Source organism: Paroedura picta, chromosome 4 (genome assembly GCF_049243985.1).
Source record: "Paroedura picta isolate Pp20150507F chromosome 4, Ppicta_v3.0, whole genome shotgun sequence".
Lineage (NCBI taxonomy): Eukaryota > Metazoa > Chordata > Lepidosauria > Squamata > Gekkonidae > Paroedura > Paroedura picta.
In genome coordinates, this window is record NC_135372.1 from 79,906,237 (window position 1) to 79,924,734 (window position 18,498).

General features: G+C 48.4%; 1 protein-coding gene across 1 annotated transcript in view; it reads right to left on the minus strand.

Moving 5' to 3' along the window:
* The window catches only part of PCSK9 (proprotein convertase subtilisin/kexin type 9), a 29,482-nt gene extending 11,517 nt beyond the window's left edge, over positions 1-17,965 (minus strand). The window contains exons 1-7 of the mRNA XM_077333608.1: positions 17,604-17,965; positions 15,975-16,166; positions 12,200-12,323; positions 10,733-10,866; positions 9,917-10,058; positions 8,868-9,064; positions 4,584-4,767 (exon numbers count right to left, since the gene is read on the minus strand). Of these exons, the coding sequence (XP_077189723.1) occupies positions 4,584-4,767; positions 8,868-9,064; positions 9,917-10,058; positions 10,733-10,866; positions 12,200-12,323; positions 15,975-16,166; positions 17,604-17,792 (1,162 nt within the window). The 5' untranslated portion in view covers positions 17,793-17,965. The remainder of the gene's footprint in view (positions 1-4,583; positions 4,768-8,867; positions 9,065-9,916; positions 10,059-10,732; positions 10,867-12,199; positions 12,324-15,974; positions 16,167-17,603) is intronic.
* Positions 17,966-18,498: the final 533 nt, after the last annotated feature.

Below are 18,498 nucleotides of genomic sequence, written 5' to 3' on the forward strand. Positions count from 1 at the left end.
AGACTTGCTGGGCCACTTGGGGAAGGCGCGCGTTTTTTCGAAACTGGACTTAAGGGAAGCCTACTATCGAGTTCGGATCAAGAAAGGGCATGAATATTTAACAGCTTTTAATACGCCCCTGGGGCAGTTTGAATACACCGTAATGCCGTTCGGCCTCGCCGGCGCTCCGGGCGTGTTCATGAATATGATAAATGAAATTATGCATGATTTATTGTACCAAGGGGTGTTGGTTTACATTGATGATATTCTTGTGTATTCAGAGAATGTTGAGAGTCATACTAAGCTGGTCCGCGAAGTGCTCCGCCGCTTGCGGAAGCACCAGTTGTTCGCTAAATTGTCAAAATGTGAGTTCCACCGCGAGGCAGTGGAGTTCTTGGGTTTCCGGGTCTCCCAGGCTGGGATCGAAATGGACCCTGGCAAAGTGCGTGATTTGCTGGCATGGGAGCCTCCCCGCACCAGGAGGCAATTACAAAGTTTCTTAGGGTTCGCTAATTTTTACAGGACCTTCATCCCCAACTTTGCCAAGGTTGTGCTGCCCCTCACTGACTTGTTAAAAACCAAAGGGGGGAAGACGGCAAGCCGACCTGGGGCGCCTCTCTCCTGGACTCCCTCCTGTCAGGAGGCGTTTGACAAACTAAAGCTGTTATTCACGTCTGAACCGGTGTTGGCCCATGCCGACCCCTCTAAGCAATTTACAGTACAAGTAGATTCTTCGGACGTAGCAATGGGGGCCGTGATCCTCCAAGAGGGGGGAGACGGGAAATTGCACCCCCTGGCCTATTTATCAAAGAAATTTTCAGCGGCAGAAAGAAATTGGGCAATTTGGGAAAAAGAGGCGGCTGCAGTGAAATTGGCCCTTTCCACGTGGCGGCATTGGCTGGAGGGGTCCACAATCCCGTTTGTAGTCTGGACAGATCATAAAAACCTTCAGGCACTCAAACAGCCCCGCTCGCTTTCAGCCAAACAAATGAGATGGGCGGAGTTTTTCGCTCGTTTCAACTTCTCCCTAAAGCATCTTCCTGGCAAACTGAATTTTTTGGCTGATGCACTATCGCGCCTGCCTCAGTACAACAGCAAACGAGACCCATTGGTAGATACCGTCTTTACTCCCGCCCAACTGGGGATGGCCGCTGTGACGCGCAGCCACACAAAGACTGTTACGCCCATCCCAGGGGGCTGGGTCCAAAAGGACTTGTCAACTGACCCAGAGTTTTGTTCCCTCCGCCCTGATTTGTCTGAGAAGGGGGGGCTCTTTTTCAAAGGCGAAAGACTCTTTGTGCCTGCCGCGGCCCGGGGGAAGGTTTTGAAACTTTGCCACGATGCTAAAACCGCTGGACATTTTGGTTTTGTGAAAACTCTGCACCTGGTCAGGAGACAGTACTGGTGGCCATCTTTGCGCAAAGATGTGGAGAAATATGTGCAGGGGTGCCCCATTTGTATTGCTTCAAAGTCAATTGGGGGCAAGAGGAAGGGACTTTTGCAGCCGCAGCCCACCCCCTCACGTCCATGGACTGATGTAACTATGGACTTTATTACAGACCTGCCCCCCAGCCAAGGGAACACCGTCATATGGGTTGTAGTGGATGCTTTTTCCAAACAGGCTCATTTCATCCCCTGTACGGGCGTGCCCTCAGCACCAAAGCTGGCCTCTCTTTTTATTAAACACGTGGTGCGTCTGCACGGGATCCCGACACGTGTCCTGACGGATCGGGGCCCCCAGTTCGTTTCTAAGTTTTGGAGGGAGCTTCTTAAACTATTGGGTGTGGAGCAAGCCCTCACCTCGGGCTATCACCCGGAGTCAAATGGCCAGACCGAGAGGGTAAACCAAATCCTGGAGCAGTATTTGCGCTGTTTTATCAACCACCAGCAGGATGATTGGGTTTCTTTATTGCCACTTGCTGAATTCGCCTATAACAATGGGGTCCACTCCTCAACTGGGGTATCGCCCTTCAAGGTGGTGTATGGAACTGATTTAGTGTCAGCCCCCACTTGGGGACTTAGCTCCGCAGAGGTCCCTGACATAAATAAATGGGCAGCCTCCATCAGTACGGGCTGGCCAGAAATCGTTGCTAGCCTCAAGGAAGCCAAAGATGCCTATAAGGCTCAAGCTGACAAGAAGAGGGTACCTGCCCCTGATTGGAAAGTGGGTGATTTAGCCTACCTGTCTACCAAGAACTTAAGGTGCCAGCAGAAATCCAGGAAACTTGGTCCAAAGTTTGTGGGGCCATTTAAAGTGGTGAAATTGATAAATGCTGTGACTGTGGAGCTAGCTCTACCAAAAACTTACAGGAATGTGCATCCGGTTTTTCATTCCAGCCTGCTGCGAAGAGCTCCAGCCCCGGACGAGTGGCACCCTCCTCCATCTATGCCTGTTCCAATTTACATCGATAAGGACACCCACTATGAAGTCAACCAAATCTTAGACTCTCGCTTGCATAAGGGTCGCCTTCAATATTTGGTCGATTGGAAGGATTTCCCCTCTGGGGATAAAGAGTGGGTTGAGGCTGGGAATGTGAAGGCACCCCGCCTTCTCCGGGCTTTCCATCGAGCATTTCCTGATTGTCCTCGCCCGGTTGATGCCGGCTAGGTGGAGGAGTGAAGTTTGTTTTAATGCGGAGGGATGTCAGGATTGTAGAATCTCTGTCATAAATTAGCCTGAGTTCCTCCATGTCAGTTATATTACTAGATGGGGCCCGGCGCCTGCTAGTCCCGGCCTTGTAGTTTGTAAGCAATAAAATAGAATAGTGATGTTATGTTAACCTTATCTTGTTATGGGCAGAAAGGGCTGTTTGTTACCTCTTTCAAGGATGGGAGTTTGGAATCCTGTTTTGGTTTCACATATGTCTTTTCTCACTCACCTCCCCCCCTTGGGAACTGTCAAGTTTTGGGCGGGAGAAATGTATTGATAAGCTGAGGCAAATCTGGCTTCTAGTCAGATTTGACTTTTCAGTCCATTGCGTGTAGTGCTAATCAATAAAACTATTTTTCTTTTGAATAAGTTTTGTTGTGAGTTTCCTGTGCGCTTGACAGTTGCAGAGGTTCTCTTACCTCATTTCATCTGCACAACAACTCTGAGTAGGCCTCAAATGTTTCATCTCCACAACAAGCTGCGTGGGAGGCCTTAAATGTTTCTTCTGCACAACAACCCTCCAAAGCAGCCATTTTCGTCTGGGAAACTGTTCTTTATAATCTTGAGATGAGCTGTAATTCCAGGAGTTCTCCAGACCCCACCTGGAGGTTGGCTACCCCTGGGTTGGAAATATTCCTGGAGGTTTGGAGGAGAGCCTTAAAATGGTACGATGCCTCAGAGTCCTGCCCGCATAGCTGATCATTATAATCTAGAGATGAGCAGCGATAGTAGAGATGATGGTAGAGGGGTGAGGCTGAGGTTGGGGTGGAGTAGTGCAGGCATGTCCCGCTTTGGTCAGCCCTTACTAGCAATTGTTTGTATTTGGGGGTGCAAACAGACAGACAGAGTCTGGAAAATGCAGGAAGATCTAAATAAAGAATATTTACAGCCTGAAGCTATAAATGGTGAACAAGTAAATGGCTGGAGAGACAAAGGAATCAAAGTGTCTTTTTTCAAGCTTGGCCTGGTAAATAAAAATCAGTATTTGCCAGGAAGGTCCTACAAAGTCAAAGGCATAAGTGGCCCAGAATTTCAAGTGAAGTTAGCTTTACATGAAAGTAGACAGTGAGACTTTGGGGGGAACTAGGCAATCCACTTTTATTAGGCAATGACTTGGCCTTGCAGACAACAACAGGGACTACAGTTGCCAGCAGTAGGCCTCAGGCTTCAGAATGGCAGACGTCACCAGCCAAGCAACAGACTGTGCTAACCAAGGAGTTCTGTGGCCACATACAGTCCTTTTGAAGGGATGCATATGACAGGAGAGAGTTTTCCCTTCAGCCTAACTGCCTGGAGATGAGCTGTACTTTTAGGGGATCCTTAGACCCTACCTGGAGGCTGGCATCCCTAAACCTCAGTGGGGTACATATTCTAGAATTCCATACTACCTAGGTGTGCATAAACCTGACTTGGGTCAAGACTGCTGTGCACAGAAAGAACTCCTCTGAGGGTAGCCATCTTCCAACTGAGTCACTAAACCCACACCAAACCATGAGCTAGCACCCATTGCATTACAGAATGCATCGGGCTTTACTACTAGTTCACCTCGTATCTGGTGGTGGATGAAGGATCCCTCTCCACCTAATCGAAAGTTTCCACCCAGCCAGACCTGCTGAACAGCTCCTTACATGGAGCAGCTGCCAAGAGAAGGAGGCTTCCTGTAGCTTCCACATAATAGCCATCTTCTGTGAAGCAGTTATAAGTGATGTGTGAAAATGAAGAAGTGCAGGCAAATCTGAAATGGAGCAAGTTCTTGAATGACTGGGTCTTTGTGAGACAGTTTAACTGACTGTTGAGACAATATCTGGCTTTTGTAAATCTGAGGCGCTACTTCTGTTAAGAAGGGAAGAGAATAGTACTTACCGATGATTCAAAGGCATATACAATGAGGTACATGCAACTAGAAAATTAATTAATCAGCTGAACTTTTTATCATTGCCTTATGAAATGTTACCCGCTACATGTGCAGCTGCTTGGGATGTTCCACTCTGGGATGTGAAGCAGGTACTGCAGTCACTGGAGGCACCAATTATATCATCCCCTGGTCCAAACAGATCTACACAACGCCCAAAATTTGTCCCCAAGGTTCCCATGGAAGCAGGCTGATCCTGGGCATTGGTGGCTCCAACAGTGATAACCTATAATGACACAACAGACATGACAGTCTGCGCCACAATAATTACTGCCTCTCATTTTACGTTGAACAACACAAGCAAAGGATGGGGAACTTGATGGAAAAACCAATGCATGAAGTGTGAAACAAGCACATAGTCCATAGCTTTGTCTCTTACTCCAAATTTAGATTTCCTAAGATTTTTTTTGATAACCCAGATGATTAATCTTTATCTTCACTTGTTTTTGCAGATTTAATGAGGGCTACTTTTATTTACTCTCTTCACAAAACACTTACACAAAAGATTTATCTTCCTCCCCATTTTACACATTTCAAACCTAATCAAAGAAAGGATGACATGGCTTTGAAAATATGAAGTATTTTATAATCTGAAGATTATAAGATACTTTGTATAAAGTATTTGATAATCAAAGGCAGTGAAATTCTTGTGGATACTGATCAATGTCTATTAATCAGCCTTCAATCCATACAGCTAAAATTTAAAACAGCTATAATGGTCCATTCTACTGTTTAATTCCATGACATGCCAACATTATTATTATTATTTCAATTTATTTCCCGCCACTCCCAAACTGGCTCATGGTGGGCTACAATTGTCCACAATAAAAACCCACAATAAAAACCCCATTAAAACCGATCAGGACATTAGAAGACATACAACAAAACAACAATCCCAAAAGACACGGCAGTGTAACTCAACCTCCTATCCCTCCTATCCAATGGAGGAAGTGGGAAGAGGGCACAGATGACACATAGCCAGCAGCTGCTGAACACCTCTTAGCACTGGGGTGCCCAATCAAAACTTCTGCACCACGCCAGCCTCAACCATAGACCTGGCGGAAAAGCTCCGTTTTGCAGGCCCTACAGAATGCCAAAAGTTCCCACAGGGCCCTCTGCTCTTCTGGGAACTCATTCCACCAGGTGAAGGCCAGGACCGAAAAGACCCTGGCCATGGTCAAGGCCAGGTGCACATCTCTGGGGGCGAGAATGTAGCAAGTTGGTACCCACAGAGCATAAGGCTCTGCGGGGGGCATAGAGTGATAGGCGGTCCCTCAGGTATGCGGGTCCCAGACCGCATAGGACCTTAAAGGTCAAGACCAAAACCTTGAACCAGATCCGGGCAGCAACTGGCATCCAAAGCAGCTGCCTCAGCACAGGCTGGATGTGGGCCCTCCAAGATATTCCTGTGAGGACCCTAGCAGCTGCATTTTGAACCAGCTGCAATTTCCAGATTAAGCCCAAGGGCAGGCCCACATAGAGCGAGTTACAGAAGTCTATTCTGGAGGTGACTGTTGCATGGATTACCATGGCCAGGTGTTCAGAGGACAGGTAGGGTGGTAGTAGCCATGCCTGGCAAAGGTGGAAAAATGCCTGACCAGCTGTTACCCTAGAGGTAGCCCATAAAGGAACGGTGCCTCACACAGTTACACCTTCATGCACAGAAGCCCATGGCTGGAATCTGAGCAGGTGGCACACACAGAAACCAGCCTGACAGAGACTGACTATGGAGTCAGTAGGGCCTCTCAACAAACCTAGGAAGCCAGGCCAGGTCTACGTTATCTAAATCACCCCCCCCCCCAGCCAAAGACCATTAGACTATCTACAGGAAAGGAATATCCCTTCCAGGTACTAACTGCAACTTCTTTTGTCTCTCTTGCCCAGTGTAATTTCTGCCTAGCAGCACCTCTTATCCCCAAATGTCTTCCCCCAGTCCATCCTGATAAAACAAAGACAGGGCCATTAGCCACACATTACACCTAGCCAAGGTATTGTTCAACTTGATGAGATTACTCCACACCTCCCACTCTAGTGACCTCACAGTTCAAACCCACCAATCAGGTACTCATAATATCAGAGACCAATCAACAATCACGGACCTCCTAGTGGGCAGTATCTGGGGCTGGCCCGGGAATTTCAAACACTATATCAAGCCTTGCGCACACCCTGTGTGTGTGTGTGTGTGTGTGTTGTGCTATCCACACCCGGCATCCTGTCCACCCCTGATGTCGTCAACCCTGTGTCTGGGCTGCTTGGATCCAAGAAAGGTGCAGTATCTTGAACTTGTCCCCCTGTAGAACTTAGTGTAACTTGTCCCCCTGTAAAACTTAGTGTATGTATGGTTTTGCTTATGTGTGTGTTTTGAATGTATCCCAATATTTTCCCCAAATAAATCCCCTGAGTGTAAGCTTTTGTCTTCTTCATTTAAGAAGGGTTTCTTCCAGGGAAAGGAATACGTAAAAATTGGTAGTAAAGATCTTGCGTTACCCAGCCTCTTGCTATATTAATGATTCCCCAGCAATTTGGGTAACACAGCTAGCCTCTTAACCTATGCCTCCAAAGTTAGTGAGGCATTAATGGTCACCCCAAAATCCTAGCCTGGCGTGCAATCATAAGTTGCATCCCTGCCAGGGTGGTAAGTGGACTTCCTGATCTCCCTTCCTACTTCCCAGCCACAGGACCTCTGTCTTGGAGGGGTTGAGTTTCAGATGGCTCTGCTCAAGCCATTCCACCACGGCTTCCAATCATCTGGCAAATGGTTCCAGGGGTGAGTCTGGGTGGCTGTCCATGAGGAGATAAAGCTGGGTGTCATCACCATATTGATGGCAACCCAGGCCAAAACTCCACCCCAACGGGGACACATGGCGCATAAAGATGTTGAACAATGTGTGGGGGAGAGAACTGCGCCCTGTGGGACCCCACAAGGAAGTCAGTAAGGGTGCAACAGCTCATCCCGCACAGCAACTTTCTAGGCCGGGTTATGGAGAAAGGAGCATAACCAGCTAGGAGCTGTGCCCTGTATCCCTGCCCTAGAGAGGAGGTGGATCAGCAGTTCATGGTTGACCACGTCAAACATGGCCAACAGGTATAACAGAACAAGCAAGGCCAACAAGCCTCGATCCAGCTGGTGATGGAGATCATCCATCATTCCCTCCAAAATTGGGCTGATTCATATATGCTTACAAGACAGCAAGGGGAACAACCAGAGTTATGACCTCACTGGTGTCAAGGCTAGGATTATGAGCAGCAGACTGAATGAGTTGGAAAACACAATCCCAGCACCAGTAAGTACACAATAGTGAGGAAAAGCCAAGGGTCATGGAGAAATCCTCTTTATCACTGCATGATCTTTTTTTTAATTATTATTATTGAATTTATTTCCCGCCACTCCCTTGCGGCTCGTGGCAGGTTACAACAGTATAAAACCCCATAAGATACATTAAAACCAATTAACATGTCAATAGTTAATGACTACCTGGCAAGAGCGGCTAATCAACTACCCATTCCCCCCCTAGCAAGTGGAGAGGGGATACTGATGGTACTCGTGTCTAATCCCAATCCTCAGGTCCCGGGGGGGCGTAGATGTTAAGCCTGGTCTCAACCGTAAACCTGGCGGAAGAGCTCCGTCTTGCAGGCCCTGCGGAACGATGGAAGGTCCCTCAGGGCCCGCAGCTCTCCCGGGAGCTCATTCCACCAGGCAGGGGCCAGGACCGAGAAGGCCCTGGCCCTGGTCGAGGCCAGGCATGCTTCCCTAGGGCCGGGGACGACCAATAGATTTTCTCCCGCAGAATGTAAAGCTCTACGGGGGGCATAGGGCGATAAGCGGTCCCTCAGGTATGTGGGTCCCAACTCGCGTAAAGCCTTGAAGGTTAAAACCAAAACCTTGAACCGGATCCGGGCAGCAATTGGCAACCAGTGCAGCTGCCTCAGCACTGGCTGGATATGGGCCCTCCAAGGTGTGCCAGTGAGGACCCTGGCAGCTGCGTTCTGCACTAGCTGAAGTTTCCGGATCAAGGACAAGGGAAGGCCCACGTAGAGCGAGTTACAGAAATCTATTCTGGAGGTGACCGATAGCAATCTTGCCTTGCTATCTTGCCATTTCCCCCAGAATGTAGGTAAATAAAGGCTGAAAGCATGCACACTAGCATTCTGTGCAATGTACCTTCCCAAATGGTAGCAGAAAATGATAGTTCTATAGAGATTCACAACCCAACAAGAGGAGCTTCATAACCCACCTGATGGTTCCAACTGGTAGGTTCAAGACCAGGGCCTAAAGAACCGCAATCTGAGACCCATGGACTAAGGAACATTTACCACTTTACCTACCTCCGGTTCTGATGCTGGTGAGTATAGGCAAGCATCCTCTTTGTAGTTGCCTGCTGCAGCAATTATCACCACCCCCATCTGCACCATCAAGCGACAAGCTGCATTCAAGATGTGGCTGTAGCTGCCAGCCAAAGGGAGTAACATAATCAGAGGACTGTAGGGCTGGGCAGCCAGGGTCTTCTTAACAAATTCCAGACCTGTTGTGCAAAGGCAAACCAACAACTGAGCAAGCTTAGTATACGACACAGAATAAACAGAAACTGTTTGAAAGAGAGCCAAGCAGGATATCTCCCCAATGCAACAGTATATGCCAGGGCCATGACAATGACAACTGAGATCAGATGCAACACCAACAGATGCAGCAACAAAACAGAACTAGGTGTAGGGGAAACATGAGGCAAGAAGAGGCATTTCCCTGGCAAGGCTTTCTAAAGACACTGCAGTCACCTGAAGACGGCTACAAACTCCCAAATTTTGCAATGCCAACCGGTGCATGAGATTCTGACAAGCAGTTTACATGACTTGATCCTTTGGCCATGCATAAAATGCTGTTGTAGATACATACATAGGAAAACATCATCATTCCAATCATCTATAGTAGAGGAGAGAAATCTACAGACTACTGTCCAGAACGGCAATGCCAGTCCACCAAAACTAGACTCCCTTCTATAAACTGCCGGTGAAACCAAGACAGATACTTGTGTGCCCAAAAACCCATCCCTGTTTCTCTTGTGACATCATTGCTTTTCCATGACCTATGTAGTTCTGAGAGTTTGTAAACCCTTCCTGTATTACAACAAGATAAAGGAGCGCCTTGCAGGACATTTCCATGCCATGAACATTTAATGGCAGAAGCTGCCTTCAGGAATCTGCCAAAGGTTCTCTTTTTCCTAAACGGCTCCCCAAAAAAGTCAGATGAATTTAAGACAACTGGAACCTCACTCGTTGCAGCTAAAAGGTCTCCTTTAGCTGGTTTCTCCAACAGTATCAAGGTTCTTGCTGCTGGCTTCAGAATTAAGTTCCGCCATGGAGCGGCCGTTGCTACTCACCTCTTAGAGTGCCACTCACAGTGCCCTTCCCCCGGCAGTTCAATACCCGGAGGCTACGAACCCTGGCTCCTTTGGCCACACCAGCATCTCTCCCACTGATAACTCCAGCCAAGTGAGTCCCATGGCTGTCACACTTACTGGCCTGTCAGGGAGCAAAAATGATATGTCTCACTGTTTTCCACACACACACAAAATCATAAACTCCGCCTCCCACATAATCTCTGATAATCTATTAATGTGAGTGTATGCACAAAGGAGTGATTGGCTCCATTAATGTACATGGTTTTGCAAAATATAAGTTAAACAAACCAAAAGGGAGATAAATCAGATGTGTACTTTGTACACTGGAAAATACTATTGAATGGATTAAATTATTTCACAGAACAAGAATAGATACTCTCGTTATAAAGAATATACACAACTGGCTTCTTTATCTGGATTGACACCTAAATTGTATTTCTGAATGTAGGCTCCGCAGACCACCCTTTCTATTGGTAAAGATTCCATTTTCTTCATTTAAACTTTGTAAAAACTGACTAAACATGCTCATTCTCTTGCACACGGCCAAACCCACAATATTAGGTAGGACTCAAAGGGCCCTGTAGAAGTCACCAGACTCAGAAAACTCTGTGGCTTTCAGCACGCTTTATACAGACCCAGTGGTGGGACATGGCATAAACTGATACTTCTTCAACCAACCTGACTGAAGCACTTGGCCCACAATTATTTGCATATAATTTCTCCCACAATTCCAACAATACAGAAAGAGGACACAATATTTGTGAACACTGAAACAGAACCTGCAGCTCCACGTACCTGCCAATGAAAACGAGTACCATCCTCCTCTGGGACATTCTCAAAGTCAGTCACAAACAGCCTGCCCTCTATTTCCCGGTGGTTGCTCTGAACACCGGTGTCTAGCAGATAAATCTCAACCAGGTCACCTTTGTCTGCAAAGAGACATTTGATCAGCAATGCCAAGAGACAGTGCACATGTTGGCTGCTTGCAATGCTTGCTAATAGGAGAGGGTGCTTATCTTGTATGAGCAACTTACAAAGGGAGCTGGTCCAGTTTTATAGGCAAACTGTCCAGCAAATAGCAGGCTATGAACACAAAGGATTATTGAATTCAACATGAGCTTCCCTTCTTTCCTACTGACAGGCCAGAAATGGGGGACAAGTTACACAGTTTTCCTGTTTTCTGTGTGTTTTGAATTTGTAAGCTGTGTTGGGCTATGTGAAAGGCAGAGTATCTTATATTCTAATAGCAATGTTGGGAAATGGACAATACAGATCTTTCTGCAAACTTGGAAGGGCCTCTAGACTTGTACGAGAATGTAAAATCTAAAAAAGAAAATACACTGTGCAGCTTTAAACATCCCAAAATGATGAAATGAACACCTGTAGATTTAAAAAATGGATTCCCTCAATGGTTGTTGCTAGGCTCCATAGTATGCCAAGCTTGGTTCTGTCAGTAAGCGGCGAGGGGAGAGGGCTGGGCCCTTTCCAGGCAGGGGCTTGGACTAGATGGCTTGTATGACCCCTTCCAACTCTATGGTTTTATTCTATGATTTTGACCTTTAAGGAAGGGATCCTTGGGGCCAGGCCTGACAAGGGTTGCCACCTCACAGGGTTGTTGTGTAGATAAAAAGGAGGAGAGAATAAGTTAAGCCACTTTGGTTCCCACTGTGGAGAAAAACTATAGTTATCCTAGGTGAAGGCTGCAGGGAGGGGGCGGAAATGAAAAGATGAAGACAGAAGGGCAGATAAAGGTAGCTTGGCTGCTGGGTGTGAAGGAGACACGGTTGCCAATTCCAGGCTAGGAAATTCCTGGAGATTTGAGTGGTGGAACCTGGGGAGGGACATCAAACAGGTATAACACCATAGACTCCAACCTCCAAAGCAGGCACTTCTTCCTCAGGAGCTCCCATTGCCAACCTCTGGGTGAGGGCTGGAGATCACCAAGAGTCACAACTGTTCTCCAAGGGGCTGAGAGCACTTCTGTGGGGGGGGGGGGATTAGCAGCAAATCAGCCCCAAATGCTGCTTCTCAGTATCACAGAAGAAGAAAAAACCCTTAAAATCAAAACACACTGAGATGCCTCTTGGTGCAGGCTTTCCTATCTACTGCTTTTCAGTTCTGACATTTAGCTGTGGTTCTTCACAGGAAAGAAAGGTGAATCACCTGCCCTCTGCATTTCCATCCAATTTTGTTCCTGTCTCAAAATATCTTTCACACTGCAGGTGTACAAATGCGTGACTGCTGAAAGGAAAGTGTGCTTACTGGGAGGATTGTACTCATTTGATTGGTACTGCACTGGGATAATTCGGCCAAGATTCCAGGGAACACTCTGGGCAAACACGTAGGAATCCTCTTCTATGTAATGTACATGTGGAAGCCTCAAAGCCTGCACAAAGGAAACAAGAGAGGGCAAGATTGCTGTCTGCAAGATGCTTGGTGTTCAGCCATGTGACCCAGCTATTGCTTTTAGCAAGTGAATAATATTAGCGACATATAAGGAGCAGTTTTATTTTCAGGGTCACTTGAGATCCTGTGCCAAGAAAACATATTTACATATATACACATTTGCTTTAGGATGCTTTGGGCTGATCCTGCGTTGAGCAGGGGGTTGGACTAGATGGCCTGTATGGCCCCTTCCAACTCTATGATTCTGTGATTCTATGATTCTATATGGGCGTGACTGCAAGTACCTATGACACCTAATCATGCCATGCATATTTTAAGACAGATACCATGACTGAGCAAGTACAATGTAAATCCTCATGAATAATGTGAGGAATGAAGCACCTCCATGGCAGGGCATGAGTTCATCTAGCCCAGTACAGTCTACTCTTGAGGCAACTGGCACCTTAGCCCTGCAATCAGAAATCTTTTCACCTAGACTCTGGACCCAGATTCTGATTTCATAAACGTATGGATGCAACACATGGCTCTGCCTAGGAAAAATCTTTTTGTGTGTGTTGTTACCTTCTCCTAGAAACATACATTTGACCATGTTCTACTTTAGCTACAACTTAGCATGAGGAAATGTAGCACAAATAGTAAGGGAATTTCACAAGTAGTACGCCCAGTGCTGATACAAACTCCTTCCAAGAAAAGTGTTCATGTCCAGTGTTAGCATTTCTGTTTAATTTTCTGGCAGAGGTACACAAAATATGTCTAACTGCAGCAGCAGCTGACATTCCTGTGTATAACATGGGATGTTTCTAAAACATCTTTCTGCAGAATTCCAAGATTAAGGTCTGTGTTTCTATAACCCAGTGGTAGCTTGTGGCCTGGCTAACCTTTGCCTCCCGTTTGTTCACTTCATTCTGTCATCATGAGTCTATTTCAGAAACTTCCTTGAACAAACTAGAAGGCAGGCCTCCATGATAAAAGCCAGGTGTCATTTTGATGGTTTGCTGACTGATGTACCTGCTCAAATGAGCTTTTAAATATAAAATATGTGTATATCCAGTGTGAATTTATATAGGCAGCATCTTCTAGTATTCAGTGGGACTTGTTTCAAAATAAGATTGCATGGGATTGGGCTCCAGGGCTGGAGTCTTAGCATGCACTCTCTGGGTAGGGGCTAAGACCGTTGAAATAAAGCATGTGGTTCTTCCGGAATTGTTAGTAATGATCTTTTCGAAGTCTATCTCACAATTAGCTTTCACTGTTGGGGAGATGGATTATTTTCCAGTCGGTTACCCTAGCCTGTACTATTGGGACAAGAAGCTTCTGTATTTTTCAGTCAAAATCCCAGCAACATGCAGAGTTGCCTATGAGTATATATATGTGTGTCTCCCCCCTGAGATGATCTCAGGAAAAATTACTTTCCTGAGTCCATCTTCTGTGTAGCAAACTATGAACATTTTCTTTAACACAAGTTGAGATCTGCTGTGTATTTATGACCAGAATAACCATCACCATCTGTTTCATATTCACAATCACTCTTGCAGAATAAAATGCAGATTCTTACCCATAAGCATGCATTATGTGCCCTGGGGGAGAGGGAGCCACACTCACCACTTTTAAATCACCCTGGTTACAACAGCACTGTTAAATTAAGCCAAGGGTGTTTACTCAGTTATAAAAACGTGTAGAGCAAAAAGGAGCTTTATGACTAGGATGGCCAGCTCTGGCTTAGGAGATTCTGGGAGAGTTGGGGGTGAAGCCCAGGAGGGGACCTCGGTGGGGTATAATGCTGAGTCCCCCTTCCAAAACAGACGTTTTCTCCAGGGATCTGACCTCTGCCGTTTGGAGATCAGTTGTCATGCCAGGAACTCTCAGAGCTAGTTTATCCATGCAGCACATACAGCACATGTAGCACCAGGGGCCCCACAAGGTGCCTTCTCCCCCATGGATCAGTGCCATAGTCTCTCTCCTCCCCCCTCTTCCCTCTTTAAGAGCACTCGGAGAGACTCCACTTTTGGGGACCCTTCCGCCCCCAGTCTGGCTGCTCCTGCCACAATTGTACTCTGCGAGGGCCCACCAAATCCTTAAACCACTCCTGGGAAATCTACAAGTCCCACCTGGATGCTTGCAAAGCTGCTTATGACACCTTTAAACAAATACATTTATCTGGTATTAAGTTTTCATGTGCTAGAGCCCACAGGTGCATTTAATGATATAGAGCCTGTTCTACAGAAGCTCATGCATCAAAAAAATGTTTCTATTGTAACAGACTAGGCTATTTAACTAGAATCTAGAAAAAGGTGTCAAAAGTGACGACTAGATTAGAACTATCAATTATCAGTGATTTCAAAAATACTATCAGTGAAGATCTGCTAAAATAGTTGATACTTCCCTGGGTTGATGCCCTTTCCCAATTATTCAAGAACAAAAAAAGCAAAGGCCATCCCAAACACCTTGTGCTCACATCCTACAGGAACAAATAGGAAGTCTTTATTGATGTGGAACACATCTTCTGGCACACCTCCTGGGATGGAAATGGGTACAGACATGACGTCCATAGTCCCACCCCAGGGAGCGTGCCTGAGGAAGGGAGGGAGGCGGCCGGTGAGGCGGAGGCCAGGGCACCAGGGCACTGAGGGAGGGAGGCGACCAGTGGAGGTGGAGGCTGAGGTGCTGGCCAGGAAGGAGGGAGGCAGCCAGTGGAAGTGAAGGCTGCGGAGTCAGCTGTGAGGGATGGAGGGATCCAGTGGAGGCAGAGGCCTCTGGGGCCTGGGTTAGAGGCCACACACCTGGCCGAAGCCGCCCACTGCCCCACAGGCCACTAGGGGCCAGGATGGAAGCTGCATGCCTGGTCGACATCATGGCATCCCCCACAGGCCTCTGGGGGCCAGGGCAAAGGCTACAGGACTCCCGAGGGCTGGGCTGCTGCCCCCCAGGGGGCCATGACAGATGTGCAGGCACTGTCCTCCAATCTGGAAGAGGCTAGGGCCCTCTTTGGAGAACAGGTAAGGAGGGAGGGGGGAGGACGCTTTGTGTGCATGTTTGTGTTTTTGTATGTGTGTGTATCTGGTAGGGGAGGGACCAGGGAGTAGTTCAAGGAAGTGACTGGGGAGGAGAAAGTGGGGAGGGAAGGGGTCTCTGTGTGTGTGTTTGAGAGAGAGAGGGGGGAGGAGGATGGATCAAAGAGTTCAAGAGCAGGTATGTGTTCCACATACCTGTGAGAGCCCGAGTGTCACTCCTTTTATTGCTTATAGTACTTGCATTTTCTTCAAAGAACTCAGAGCAGCATTGTAGACAGCGATCCTATGTAGTTGCCTGTGCCCTTCCAATCCCCAAAGTAAGCTTTGCAGCTGAGCCATGAGATTTCCTGCAATCACACCTTGTATTCTATAAAGTATTATATACATTGATGATACTATAAAAACAAGACACTCTAAGCCATTGCACGACATTATGGTCTTAAACACAAAATGTCCCAGTAAATGAACATAAAGAAGTTGTGCTTTGTTTGTATTCGTTATTTTCATTTTATTGTATTTTATGCTGTATGTTTTGTTAATCTTTTCAGGAGCTGAGTGGAAGCCTAGACCTCTGGACAAAAAAATTAATAGATACCATATCAGGAGAAAGAGTGACTTACCATATGCAACAGATCTCTGCTCATCTTCACAACAAAGCCTTTAAATAACTCCTCAAAGACATGCAGGATTTTGATTTGGTAGCCACGCTTGGCTGCTCTGACTTGCAGATGCTGGGCAGTTCGTGATGTTTGGAGTTTAAGGCCTTCCTCTTTAAGCACCACAATATAATGGCCAGGCAAGCGCCATGCATCCTGTGTTTAAACATGATGAAACATGCAGGGAAACAGGGAGGAGCAATGAAACTCTGCTGATTTACAAAAGTGTCTGTGCCACCAGCAGGATACGCTGTCCTTGATGACATTCCACTATCCTTAACATATCTGCAAGGCAAGACCATTCTCCAACCCATACACAGAAGGCTGTATTAGCTGTTTCCGTGTGTGTAGTGAGCTGGAGATCCTATGATTATCTGGCAGCCAGGAGTTCCAGCTCTTTAGCGTTATCCAAACACCCCAAAGAGGCGAGCTAGAATTGCTATGTAAAGTATGGAAGACAGCCAACAGAGTACGAACAGGCTTTGGCAGTTGTGCAAACCTGTTGTTTAAATGGGGCAAAATACAGGGACCTGAATGTGATTGTGGTGCAGCCTGCCAAACTATTTTCCACCAGTCATAGAAATGTGAGCATCAAGCTTTCTAGTGAGATGTGATAGAGTTCTTTGAACTATCCCCAGCTGCAATTGAATTGATTGAAATTTTAGATATTAGTATTTATGGGGATTGCCCAATGTTGTATCAATTTGAGTACATATTTTATATTAGGATAGGAGTACTTGCATTTTACACCTTTGTGTATGAGCCTCTTGTGGCGCAGAGTGGTAAGGCAGCAGAAATGCTGTCTGAAGCTATCTGCCCATGAGGCTGCCCAGCAGCCGGCTCAAGGTTGACTCAGCCTTCCATCCTTCCGAGGTCGGTACAAGGAGTACCCAGCTTGCTGGGGGGTAAACGGTCATGACTGGGGAAGGCAAGCCCTCTATGAATACATCCAGGACTAAAAACCGGCTAAAGATTAAACGGAAGGAAAACTCAGGATGACTCTAAAGGGGAAATCTCTGGCGACCCAAACCCTCTCTGCCCGGGCATGGCCGATGTCACGAGTTATTCCCATGCTCTTAAGTTCTCCAGCGGCATTTGGGTCCACCAAGGCAGTGCTTCGTGTTCCGGAACGTGGCTGAGACCCCCCCCCCCTTCCCTAGAGGGAACTCTGGCTTCCCGACGGCCCCCGCGGCGAACTGGGCGCCAGTGAGGCTGCCCCGCGACCAGAGAAGGGACCCTGGCGAAAGCAGCAGCAGCAGCAGCAGCAGCAGCGCCCTCGGGCAGCAGCGCCCTCCCAGCCCCGCTCCGCACTCGAGCTCGGCCGGCAAGGGGGGCCTGGCAAGCCCTCCCGGAGGAGAAGGCGCCTCGAGGGCCAGGCTGCGGCGGGCAGACCGACCACAGGTGGCCCCGGATGCCTCCGCCTCTCCCGCCTGCCCCGCGGCTGCTCCTCCCGCCCCGGGTGCTTGGAGCCGACGGGCTTCCTCCCTCGCCGCCGCACGAGTTCGGCCACAGTGCCCGTCTGGCCGCCTCCCGCCGAGCCGCGGAGCGAGAAGCCTCGCCAGTCCCGCCGCCCGCCCGGCCACCCGCCCGCACCTGGCCGCTCCGGTAGAAAGCTCCCGCGACGCCGCCCGCGTCCTCCTCCTGCGAGGGCCGGCTCGGGGGCTCGGTGTCGCCGTCGCCGCCGTGGCGGGGGCGGGGGCGCGGGCTGGCGGTGGCCGGAGCCAAGACGACGATCGCGGCCAGGAGCAGCAGCAGCGGAGCGCGGGATCCGCGGCCGCCCATCGTGGCCCGCAGCTGCCCCGGGAGGCGGAGAGGCGAAGCGAGGCGCTGCTGGCGCGGGTGTTCGGTGCCGATCCGGATGGCGAGCGCCGCTTCCCGCGTGTGCCAGGCTGCCACGGAGCGGAGGCTCAGCGTCGGGCAATGGCATCGCCTCCCCTCCCCCCCCCCGGCACTGCCTGCACACTCACACACGCATACGCACTCTGGGCGCCCCCCTCCCTCCCCCTGACATCTTCAGGGTTTCCCCGATAGCTGGCCCGTGGATGGGTCAGATCACGCCACTGTTATCTCATCGCATCATCCTATCTTGTTAAACATTAATTGGAGTTTTGTCTCATCTGTTGAGACGAAGTTTCTGCCCCTTTTTGCTTCCCGGGGGTCATAGTACAAGGGCAGGACCTGAACCTGCCTCCCTTAGGGCAGGGCCCTGGGCACTGATTTAGGCGCCTGAGCGTTGTAGTGGATCTCCTGTGGGGCTGGCGGCCAAGAGGTACTCCTTACCCGGGGCTAGCTCGGAGCCAAAAAAGACAAGCACTCCCTCAACAACACACCATGGATAAAGGTAAAGGTAAAGGTATCCCCTGTGCAAGCACCGAGTCATGTCTGACCCTTGGGGTGACGCCCTCCAGCGTTTTCATGGCAGACTCAATACGGGGTGGTTTGCCAGTGCCTTCCCCAGTCATTTCTGTTTACCCCCCCCCCCCCAGCA